Genomic DNA, 13,347 nt, shown 5'->3' on the forward strand with positions numbered 1-13,347 from the left:
CAATAAAACCAAATGTGGAAGCAACCTTGTGTGCTGTTGGGTCGTTTTAACCACTCTGGGGTTTGAGGCTTAATTTGACCATACTTTTCTCTGTGTTTCAGCAAATTGAATGATTTTTGGTGACAAATCTTTTTTTGACATATTTTGGGGAAAAGCTTTGAACATTTTTCAAAAACTCATCAATACTCTAGACAGATTGACTCCTCTTTGGTGATGTTGGTGCTGTTTTTGCCCCATTGACTTCTATTATAACCACATTTAGTGACTGCAAAGCCCTGACAGCATATAATCATGCATCCTTGATTGTTGCTGGTTTTCCCTGTTGGGAAGAAGGACAGTTTTTCATTTTTATTGTTGGTGCTGTTTTACTCTAAAGCTGCTGCATTAAACTGTAAATACAGCACCTTTAAGGTCTGTTGACCCTGTGGAGAACCAGGCAATGTGGAAGCACCCTTAAAGTCTGGCGCGGACCCTTGATAATGTCTCTGGGGCCCCCCATAAATGTATGGGCCCTTATAATCTTCCTAAACTCCCCCCTGCCACGCCCCTGCCATTCACCTCATCATGCACCATAACAATAAGTAAAGTTTATTTCTAAACTAATTTCGAGAGGATCACGTTCTTATGATTGCTAGCGGCTGGATCCGCATTATCCAATTCTCAATGCACCAATCAGACAACTCCTAAGCTACTACAAATATCCTGGGTTATGTACCACTGCTGTCTTCGTTTAGAAGAATCCCCCCTTCCACCCCTACTCCTCCTCCTTCCTAGATGGGTGACACGGTGGCCCAGTGGTTAGCACCGTTGCCTCACAGCAAGAACGTCTCTGGTTCCAGGCTTAATCAAACCAGCAGACGTTTCTGTGCGGAGTTTGCACTTTCTCCCCATGCTCACGTGGGTTTCCCCCGGGTTCCCTGGTTTCCTCCCACCGTCCAAAAACATGCAACTTAAGTTAATTGACTAATCCAAATCAGCACCATAGACGTGCTCCTAGTCAGTAGTTATCTCTTAAGAGCAATCACTGGCTGTTCATTAGCTACTACAGCAGGGGAGTTCTCCAGATCTACCTGAGCTCAAACTCCCCTCTCGCCCTGCAATGGGAGAGAGCCCCGGGCTCGAGGATCTTATGAGCTTAGGGCTCTCTCCCAAAGTAGATTATAATTAATCATCAGCTAAGTGTGAACTCTTGAAATATAACAATAAGGATAGAGTTCTAAAATGGTTCTGAATAGGGATGCATGATGTTAGAAAAAACTTGAGATATTTCAATTGTTATTTTTCACAAGACAACTTAAATGGCTCTATTTGAAAAGAATTAATAATTTTAGATTGACTGGGATGATTTTGTAGAGGATTGCATCTGCATAAAATGTAATAAACAGATTACAAGCAGAGATAAACACAGCAGAGCAAATATACAAATGCAGGAGTCTAATAGTATACAGGTACAGAAATAAAATAATCAAATGTACAGTAAAGCTGTCTTCATTGTACTGTACTTCACTGTGTAAATAATTAAGTACAATTCATCCTCGTTAACGTAATAATTCCTTGTGCCCAAATGTTTTAAACTCGCTTAAAATGTTTACACAGACCTTAAAAACACAAACTATTGATCAACTTTCATTTCATTATGGTTAAACTGAAATATTTTCTCATGTTTTCTGAACTGTTGGACCTGGTCAAGTATAATCCTGACAGCCAGTCGGAATCCATTGAATTATAAATATATCCATTATGAATTATAGCTACAGACGGCATTATGGAGAAGCTCACTGCTTGATGTTGAGCTCTCTTTTCAAAGATTATTTAGATGATGATCTAGAAACATTTAGTTATGCAATAGAAAATAATAATAAAACGTGGACGTTATGCAAGCCAGGCTAGCTAAAATGAAGTCTCAAGTATCCAGTGCAAACTTCAGCATCTTTATGTTGTCTCTATTGAAAATCCAGGGTAAATTAGTGTGTTGTTTTTATTCCTCTACATTTATTGACTGATTGCTAAATTTGTATGATTAGATTAATACATTTTTAAATAAAAAAATATACTGGTCAGACGCGCTAGTGGCACACTGAGGACATCTGCTGGTTGGAGAAGGGTAATGCAGAATGAAGGCATAAACTCATTTTTATCATTCATCAGTGTGGACACAAACACATTTAGCGCTATTTTAATAGTTAGCATACTTGGTGTGAACAGGCCTTTGGATTTGAACTGGTTTAGAGTGTATTGTAAAACTACCTGACGTCCTCTTCGTCTTCAAGCATTGAGAGACATATTGTGCATTTTTCATCCGTGTCGAGCTCCTCTTCATCCATGCCGATCTTCAGCTCCAGGGGTCTTCTCTGTGGATCACATGATCGGTCTTTTAGCACATACTTTTAGTAAAACAAGAGAACAACAGTCCATCATATATTCATATGCATTTTCAGAATTTATGTGCATCTTGCAACTTCAAGTAAGCATTTTCACGACCAACAATTATTCTGTGCAAGTTAATCCACTGATGAAAATGTTTGTTTCGTTAATATTCAATATGAGCTTCTGCTTCTGTGTTTGGATTGGCTCCTGATGATGTCAGTTTGACGCTTCAGCCACAATATTCTAAGCCACGCCCCTCTTACTGTTGGTTTGCTATGAGGGAGTGATGCACAAAAAGAAAGCCCCGCCCTCCTACTTAATATTCCATTTCAGTTAAAAGAACATACTGAAATGAAAGTCTCAGCAACTGCTGGTTCACATGGACTTTAAAGGGAGACCTATTATGCCCCCTTTAACAAGATGTAAAATAAGTCTCTGATGAGTGTTTAGTGAAGTTTGAGCTGAGAATAGCACACAGATAATGTGTTTTAACTCTCTGAAACTAGCTTTTTATGGCGATTTGGTGACTGTTGCTTTAAATTCAAATGAGACTGTGCTCTTTTTCAAAAAAAGGGCGGAGCTACAAAAGCCTGGGCATCATCATAGCGACAGATTGAAAGCAGGACTAGCGTTCTCAGGGCTGGTCAGGTGTGCATGTGTGCTTCATGCTTCTGTCAGTCTATGTCGCTCCTGTCGCTGCTTCATCTAAAACTCCACATCTATAATCCTCTTAGTCTATGCTGACATTATCTTCAGCAGCTCAAACACTCTAATGGCTAATGGACAGACTGTTTATGCTAATGAGGGAGAGATGGGCACTAGTGGGCGGGGCTTTCCCCCTCTGATGACATGTACAAAGCAAGAATGTCAATCAAAGTGTTTCATCATCAAGTTTGATTAGAACAAATGTATTTATGTTTACCACTAGAGGCTGGTTATATTCACACATTGCTGCCGCTGTGTTTAAACCCCTTATAAATGTGATTTTTGCATGATAGGTCTCCCCTTTACACAGTTTTACCTTTTTATACTTGTGAGGAAAGGTAAACCTCTCGATGGTGGCCTGCACTGCGCCTCTGTTCACATTTCCCAGTCTGTCCTCCAACTGCAGGAGCTCCTGGATTCAGAAGCAGACAGAAACATGTGTGAGAGATGCTGCAGAGTTAACTGTATTTTAACTGAAGCGATGAAGACGATCCGCACCTCGTAACTCTCCCGCACTGCCGTCGCGTGCCGAGACGGACTGAGGCTTTGAAGAGCCAGCAGGTGTAACTGAGGATATGGATAATTTCTGATCTCATGGACAACCTGTGCAGAACAACAACAACAACGTGAGTTGAGAAATTCTGTATTTTCCAAAAAATTAAAGTTTTTTAAATGAGTTGGAGTTGCTTAACAATGTAAAATACAGTGGTGTAAAGTAACTAATTACAAATACTCAAATGACTGGAATTGAGTAGTTTTTCCCAGGAATTGTAATTTACTGAGTAGTTTTTTGAAATGTGCACTTTTACTTCCCCTTGAGTACATGTTTACTGCAGTATCTGTGCTTTTACTCCACTACTTTCCCTCAACCTGCAGTCACTACTTTATTTTTTCTTTTCTATGACAGAAAATGATTAGAAAAATCAGTCCTGCGAGTCCAATCAAATCACGCATAGAAGGTAAATCGCATCATAATGAACTACCTCAAGTTTTATAATTGCAGCAAACTGTTTAGAAGTATTCAAAGTGTCCATGAAGATGTCCAAAGTTTTTACACGCATTGACCCAGAGACTGTTTAGACGCACGTCACTGATGACAAGATGACGGACGTTTACTGTATGATGACCGAAATGGCATTAAGGTGTTTAGCAGGCACAAGACGTCAACATGACGTCAGATTGACGTTGTTCTCCAACATCATGGGGACGTTACATTTTGTTTGGAAATGAAAATCGGGTTTACATCAGAACTCAACGTCAGGCCAACGTCAATATCCAACATCCAACCTTAAATCAACCAAATATCAACGTCTAATGATGTTAGCTTGACGTTACCACTATTGATATTTATCAGACGTTGGATTTTAGTTGCCATAACTGATGAATAAATGTCAGTATTTAACGTCAATATGATGTTGGTTTTAGATGTTGGGTCGACGTTGGATTTTGGTTACTTTCTAACAACCCAAAAATCGACCAAATATCAACATTAATTGATGTCATTATTGGACATCAACATAACATTGTCCTCAGGTGCTGACTAGACGTTGACTTTTGGTCACCTGACGTCACGACCTAAATTCAACCTAATATTAACGTCTTATAACGTTGTGTGCCTGCTGGGCAATAACTAGATGCACTACAGAATGTTACGTTTAACCATATCCACAAATTACATGTAAACGCATCAGTTTTTACCAGCGTAATACTCACCACTCACTACTCCTGAGTACTTTCGAAAGGACTACTTTTTACTCATACTTTGAGTAATATTTACAGCAGATACTTTTACTCTACTTGCACTACATTTTTAGGAAAGTAATGGTACTTTTACTTGAGTATGATTTTTCAGTACTCTTTCCACTACTGGTAAAATACAACAAATCCTTCAAATTAAATATTACTTAGAACTAGCGCTGCACAATATTGGAGAAATCTGACATTATGATATTTTGTTTTGATGCGGCACGTATAGCGATATGAAAATGATTTGACCAAATGAATTGAATAGCTCTATTTGGAGAGAATTCGTTCATTTAGATTGACTGGGATGATCAAGTCTTCTTCTATGCAGCGCATCTGCATAAATGATAATAAAATACAAGCAAAAATGAATACATAAACAAACAGTGCGTTATGGTTTTCTGGTGAGTCTAACAGTACAATCAAACCTAAAATAACATGGTCATCATTGTATAAATAATTAAAAAATGATCATTTAATAATATCAATTATCTTTTAATCTTTATTTAGGGTGCTTTCACGCCTGTAGATCGATTGTTTTGTTCTGAAACAGGGATTCAAATTGTCTCAGTGTTGCTCTTTCTTGGCGCGGTTCGCTTTCACACAGCAAAGTTTCGAAACGGACCAAAATAGCTAAAACAAGTCACGTGCGAGTAAACACTCCTCACTTTGGTCAGAGTTTCACGGTTTATTTTGCAGAGTCCTGCTCAGCTGTCATGCGTCATTATTTTAATTTATGGCAATGAGCAACAAGACATTATCCACCGGTTTCACAAACAAGGTTTAAGGCTAGTCAAGATTAAATTGCCTGTTTGAGCTGTCTCAACTTAAAATAACTTGCTGTGAGATTACAAGCACATAATAATATATTTTTCTATGGCCATTTTTTATAAATGTGGCTTAAATAGCCTAATTTAACTAAGGCTTAATCCTGGCTTAATCTAAGCCTTGTTTGTGAAACAGGGCCCTTAAGCGAAAAGCTGCACTTTAATTTTGAATGGTGACACCCACAGACATCGTCACCAAGTATAAATCAGAGGGAAGACTTTCTCATGCCGTTGGCTAGAATTATGCATTATCGGCTTTACATTAGGAATGACATCCCGCCCTACTCTTAATTCTCTCTTCATATAGCCGTATATATGCCTATTACATATCCACTGTGATATAGGCGGGCTCGGATCATTTTGCTTTCTCACTACAATCGATCCGCTCCAGAGTTTGTTTCAATCAAGCCGAGACCACCTCATTCAGGCGATCTCGGACCGATTGTTTTGGCGCAGATCCTAGCGCGATTGCTGGATTCATATATGCCAAACGACCCACGCTAACTGAGGAAACGTGCCAGGTTCCAGAACAAAAGTCTAGGTGTGAAAGCACCCTCAATAATCTAATCCTGCGATGTGACTATTACACATACGGACGTTGCGATATCGATACTCAAACGATTCATTGTTCAGCCCTACTTAGAACATTGATTAGCTGTAACTATAAAGCAAACATAATTTTCAATGTAATTCGATAATAACATTGATTATAAACACCATGACAATCAAGTTTACCTAGAATTCTGTAGAATTCAGAAAGTTATTAGCGACACCAGTGGCCGTTCAGTGAACTGCAGGTTTATTGCTTGCATACATAATGCACAAAAGATAATGAGAATTAATGACCTGATATACTCATAGCCACGTTAATTTTACTGTTTGATTAGACATGAACATGTAAAGTCTTAGGCTGCGGAGGGCAATTTTTCCTGCAATAGCCAAAAATACATTGTATGATCAAGATTATAGATTTTTCTTTTATGTCAAAATTGTTAATGTTTGTAAATTTGATGTCATTCTGATATTAAGGTAGATTACATGCACTGTAGGGATACAACATCCAGTGCACGTTTGTAATTTAAAATGTTAAGCTTTCGGGTAGGGCTGGGCGATATAGCCTTTTTTGTTTTTTATTTTACGGTTAAAATTAATATTTTTCCACCACATTACTATATAACCTCATCATAATTATAAGATATAAAAACACTAAAGAACTAACTTTATTCGTCATTTAAAGATCAAATTTCACAAGCTCTATTTATAATTGCATACAAGACTTTTATAATAATAATAATAATAATAATAGTAATAATAATAATAGTAATAATAATAATAATAATAATAATAATAATAATAATAATAATAGTAATAATAATAATAATAATAGTAATAATAATAATAGTAATAATAATAATAGTAATAATAATAATAATAATAATAATAATAATAGTAATAATAATAGTAATAATAATAATAATAATAATAGTAATAATAATAATAATAATAATAATAATAATAATAATAATAATAATAATGATAATAATAGTAATGATAATAATAGTAATAATAATAATAGTAATAATAATAATAATAATAATAATAATAATAGTAATAATAATAGTAATAATAATAGTAATAATAATAATAATAATAATAATAGTAATAATAATAATAATAATAATAATAATAATAATAATAATAATAATAATAGTAATAATAATAGTAATAATAATAATAATAATAATAGTAATAATAATAATAATAGTAATAATAATAGTAATAATAATAATAATAATAATAATAGTAATAATAATAGTAATAATAATAATAGTAATAATAATAATAGTAATAATAATAAAAATAATAATAGTAATAATAATAATAATAGTAATAATAATAATAATAATAATAATAATAATAAAATAATAGTAATAATAATAGTAATAATAATAATAGTAATAATAATAATAGTAATAATAATAAAAATAATAATAGTAATAATAATAATAATAGTAATAATAATAATAATAATAATAATAATAATAATAATAATAATAATAATAGTAATAATAATAGTAATAATAATAATAGTAATAATAATAATAGTAATAATAATAAAAATAATAATAGTAATAATAATAATAATAGTAATAATAATAATAATAATAATAATAATAATAATAATAATAATAATAGTAATAATAATAATAATAATAATAATAATAATAATAATAATAGTAATAATAATAGTAATAATAATAATAGTAATAATAATAATAGTAATAATAATAAAAATAATAATAGTAATAATAATAATAATAGTAATAATAATAATAATAATAATAATAATAATAATAAAAATAATAGTAATAATAATAAAAATAATAATAGTAATAATAATAATAATAATAATAATAATAATAATAATAATAATAATAATAGTAATAATAATAGTAATAATAATAATAATAATAATAGTAATAATAATAATAATAGTAATAATAATAGTAATAATAATAATAATAATAATAATAATAGTAATAATAATAGTAATAATAATAATAATAATAATAATAAAAATAATATAAATTACACAATTTTATACAATTACAATAAACTTTCTACTTCTGCAAAGTCGTGGCAGAACTACAGCATAAACTACTATGACAATGGTCACCTCAGGTACTGATTATGTGCTTTAATCAGTGTTCAATGCTACTAATGTGAGATTAAATACCATTGGATGTGACATATTTAACCATACTAAAAGCAGCAGTAGATCGTTTACCTCAGATCATGAAAATAAAGTAATTAGCAAGCTTATATTTGGGTAACAAGCAATTGCATGTTGAACTTTTTCAAGATTATTTTCAATGAACATGCATTTTATTTTGTGTTATATCAGTTCACATAAGTGACTGACATTAGGCTAGTAGGTTGCATTTTATTGCTTTTATTTGTGTTGTGTCGCTGCATCTGGTAGATTAGTGCTCTGAGCGAGTTTGGTCAGTAATGTATATTGTGTATATAATGTATATATCAGTATATTTACAGTAATGAACATCTTTGCGGTTAGGTCATGTAATTATACGGTAGTTGTTCCTTTCATATGCACATCTTCTCCATTAATTGTCATATCCATTACTTCTCACTGTGAGAAATACAAGGTGTGCAGTTTCAAATGCGTGTGTCTCGCGGTGAATGTGAAACTGAGAGCCCTGAATTGTGCCGTTTTTTTTTTTTGGGCTGGCATGTTTGAAGCACGTCATTTCTCTGAGTTCTCCTATGCTCGCTACATGTTGTCTGTGTGTTTTTATGGCAATGCGTGAGGAACTACGGGAGCCCAGAGGGAAGCATCACGTGTTAGGGTGTAAACCGATTTTCATTCAAACAAATCGATGTGAACTTCACACTCAAGTCAATAAAATCGATTTATCGTCTGGCCCTACCTTCAGGTGAATAAAACTTGTCTTAATATTATAATACTTTTTGTGTTGTTACTTTAGTGGTCAAAAGGGCATCAATGTGTGGATGTCAGATGGACGTCAAGGTATTGACAACAATTCGGTTTGCTTTTTTGACAGTGACTACCTTTACATAGACATCTGTAATCCAATTATTTTCCTACATCTAATTAAAACAATAAAAAGATTGAGGTGTTTACATGAGTTGCTTTTAGAATGTTCCCTTCATAATCCCGTTTTACATGTTATAACACATAGTTCCATTAACATCATTGCGTCACATCGCTATCCACGTATCCTGCGGAGTTTCATGTAATTTCGGGAGTTTCCTTTTAATTTGTGAACTTTAACTGCAGTTTGGCACTTTCACTTTCATTCAGGAACATTTCATGCATGCCCCCTGACAAACGAGATATTGAATGAGAGTATGAACTGCTGGAAGAGTGTAGTTTTAATGGAGTTTAATACCGCACGCTGAATGGGAGAAAAATAGATGCGTGTCGGTTGTCTTCACTGACTCAGTAGGTGCTGATAATAGTGTCAGACAGCTGTGTGTGTATATAGACTATCCTGTCGCAAAACACGGCAAAAAGTCCTACATGACGGTTATAGTTTGATTGTGGAGTTTACATGTCTGTACTGCACTTCAATAATGCCACTGAAATCAGCATACTCCACATGTCTTAATTCCATTTCTCTTTAGTTTGATTAGGACTTTAATCAGATTAAATTAATCAGAAATCGCTGTTTACATGGTCGACTCTTAATCAGAGGATTGACTTAATCGTATTAAAATTGGATTATTGGTGTCCATGTAAACATACTCAATGATTTTGTTTTGAAATCAAGGTGTGCGCAGAGGTGTAGTTTCGAATGCTCATGTTTGCGACGCAGTTTGCAAATGTTCGTTGAAGCAATGGATTTGGAAAACGGCAAATCAATGAACTATGTTTGTAACGACGGAACTTGCGACCTTAGATGGCTAATGATGGTTTGGGGAAACGCACCCCTGGGCGGAGCTTTAAGGCAGAACAGTTTGGTGACACCTACTAGTAGTGGTATGACTTTTCAATGTATAACTTCAGAATTAAGTGCCCTATACCAAGATGTATCCTTGGGCAGGGCTAGTGAAAATGTTGTCAACAGTGGAAAATCTTCCTGAGTGGATGGGGGAAATATTGGCCCTTACAGACACCGAGGTCAACAACACGGCGGTTGCAAAACTAAACGAGCTACTGTGGCAACTGCAGGTTATTGGGTAGTTGTTTTGAGAGTTGATTTATTATTAGATTTTTTTTTAGGTCACTATGGATGAAAGCATCTGTCACATTCCTAAAGGTAAATATGAATGACCACTGTTGGTATAAAGACACAGACTGACCACTTGTGCGGAGGTGGTGTTTCTGGGGAAGTGATGCAGCCGTGGAGAGGTCAGGTAATGTTGATAGTGTTGTGTGAGAGGAGAGATGTGATACTGTGGCAGGCCTGGATCCACACTCAGATCCCTATAGGAGAAAAAACAGACAATCAGTCAGTGGGTCTAAAGCGGCGGTCACTTTACTTTCGCCCCATAGACTTCTATTCATATGTTGACCGGAAACACAAGCTTTTGCAACATGCTTTGTGCAACACGTTTTGCGTGTGGCTGCATAGGCCTGCACAATATATCGTGCAGCATTGATGTCTTAATGTGCGCATCCGCAATAGTCACATCGCAAGATATGCAATGTTGAGTCTTATGAATTACAGTTGATCAGGAGCCACAGAACACACAGCTAAGTTTAACCATAACAGAGAGAAAGTTAGGGCATTGTGACTGAGCATTTCAAGAGAGTTTAAAACATTTGGGGACACAAATCATGATATTTGGAGGTATAACAAACATTATTTGTATTTAAAGGTGAAGTATGTAATTTGACAAACAGTGGTTGAACTAGGCATTGCACTCCTGGATCAAAACAAATGCAAGCGCAGGTTGCCAGATTGAGGACCAACAAGGTTGATTTTACAATCGTGTTGTAAATAAAAGCAACGGCACACAAGAGAAGGAATATTCTCCATATTAAAATGAGTTTTTGTCCTAACCAACACCTCGAATTGATATATTAGAAATGGCTTCTGTTTCTCACAGCTAAACAACAGAAAACTGACAATGATCAGCTCAGGTACAGCTCATGTGCTTTATTCAGTGTTAAATGCTAATAATGTGAGTTTAATTGCTATTTTACATCACATTTATTGCCATATACTGAAAGCAGCAGCAGATAGTTCAGCTCAGATCTGGACAATAAAATAAACCATCAGAAACTGAACTTCAGACCTGAGACTCAGTGCAAACCAAGTTAACAAATATCAATCATTCAGCATGTAATAATGTTAAAGAGGTTTAATATGTATTAATTAGATTATAAACCTTAGCATTTCATGAGTAAGTGCACTATTCTGTGCTTCTGAATGGCTGTATTTACATTTCTGTCGTGTTTCGTCTGGTGCAAACAGCTTATCACTGCAAATCTCATCACATAGCATGTTGTTAGGACACAGAGTTACAATGTAACCTGCACACCTAATGTTTACATTCGTAACATTATATTAGTTGCTAATTAATAACCTCAGGTGGAACTCTGAATCTGCGTCTCATTTCTGATGCTGCTACAGTCCACCGGAGGTCGCATTTCAGTCACGGACGCATGCGTTGAGAGCCTTCATAACTGAATGAATGAAACATGCGATTTTCCATGAGGGCAACCCGGGGTGCTGAAATATAATTGGCTAAAGAGGCTGTGGGCAGATTAAATTAACCAAAACAAAGACAGACGTTCTGGTAAGTAGCGCACATGTTCAAAGCAGAATATCTGACTTCAGCATTGTTTTTCAGATAAACAAGAATGTTCACTGAACATGTTTCTGATTATCTGCAAACATATTATGGTTTTTTTATGCTTTAGAAGAGTCAAACACTTACATTCAGCACCTTTAAATATTTATACAAAACTTTTTTATTCTTACGTAGAATTTTTGTCTTGTTTCTAGTGCAAATATCTACATTTCAAAGTGAAATTAAGACGATTTTGCTTACCCCAATGGTAGATAATTGTGCTTGTTTTAAGGAAAAACATTTAATTTTGACTTATTTCTTCTGAAGGTGAAAGCAATATTTTTATTTGATCTAACATTTTTTGATATTTGGAATAGAAATGAGACAAAGCAAAATAAGGAAGCATTTTTTGCAATTTGATTATTCAATTTCTGTACCCGAATGCTGTTAGACTGCCCAGAAAACCATCAAACTGTATACACATCCCAACATTTAATGCAGAAAAATAAAATATTGCAATATCAGATTTTTCCAGTATCTTGCATCGCAATTGCTGCATTGCAAAGTTCAGCATGCGATTGCTTGCAACCAATAGAAGATTAAAACCTGACCTCTCTGTACAAAAATGTAAATCATGGAGTGGTCACTCCCTTTGAATTCATCCTGGCCCTATTCGCAGGACCATATGACAGGATTTAGCATGCTGTCACGGCTTAAGAGCTGGGACAGATCAATCGAAAGCCAAACAATTAGCGCCTATGAAAACCAACTGTGTTTTGGCTCCCATGTGGACCAAAAACATTACGTAAATATATGCTTGCTAATTACTTTATTTTCTAGATCTGAGGTGAACTATCTACTGCTGCTTTCAGTATGGCCAAGTATGTCGCATCAAATGGTATTTAATCTCACATTAGTAGCATTTAACACTGATTAAAGCACATAATCAGTACCTGAGGTGACCATTGTCATAGTAGCTCATGCTGTAGTTCTGCCACGACTTTGCAGAAATAGAAAGTCTATTGAAATTTTGCATGTTGGTCAGGACAAAACACGCTTTAATATGGAAAAGAGAGCTTTTGTTGCATCACATTGTCACGTCGTGTGGAGTCACGACACGCTGTTAGCCACAGAGCACCAGTTGAATACACACGTACCAGTCTGTTCCTTCTGCAAGGTAGCGTGGCTGCTGTGGTACCGGTGGGGGAATGTGAATGGATGGAGGATATTCATACGGCGGCCGCAGCGTCTGTGGATGGGGAAGGGTTCTGTCTGGAGCATGTCTGCTGGGGAAAATCACAATCAAATATTTTACTGTTGCTCATAGACTTCAGCGGATACTGTTCCCCCTTTTAAAGTCCATGTGAATTAATCAGAATATACTAGGGCACATTGTCATTCTTCAGGTGAACAATTAGACCGT

General features: G+C 35.0%; 1 protein-coding gene across 2 annotated transcripts in view; it reads right to left on the minus strand.

The window, feature by feature from the left end:
* The window catches only part of LOC130233938 (E3 ubiquitin-protein ligase RNF165-like), a 36,519-nt gene that overhangs the window by 4,183 nt on the left and 18,989 nt on the right, over positions 1-13,347 (minus strand). Inside the window, exons 3-7 of one of the 2 annotated variants that reach the window (XM_056464205.1) lie at positions 13,082-13,207; positions 10,488-10,611; positions 3,571-3,675; positions 3,389-3,484; positions 2,248-2,351 (exon numbers count right to left, since the gene is read on the minus strand). In XM_056464205.1, the coding sequence (XP_056320180.1) occupies positions 2,248-2,351; positions 3,389-3,484; positions 3,571-3,675; positions 10,488-10,611; positions 13,082-13,207 (555 nt within the window). Of the gene's footprint in view, positions 1-2,247; positions 2,352-3,388; positions 3,485-3,570; positions 3,676-10,487; positions 10,612-13,081; positions 13,211-13,347 lie in introns of both variants that reach the window. The other variant, XM_056464204.1, reaches the window with a different exon arrangement.

The sequence above is a fragment of the Danio aesculapii genome, chromosome 8 (genome assembly GCF_903798145.1).
Source record: "Danio aesculapii chromosome 8, fDanAes4.1, whole genome shotgun sequence".
NCBI lineage: Eukaryota > Metazoa > Chordata > Actinopteri > Cypriniformes > Danionidae > Danio > Danio aesculapii.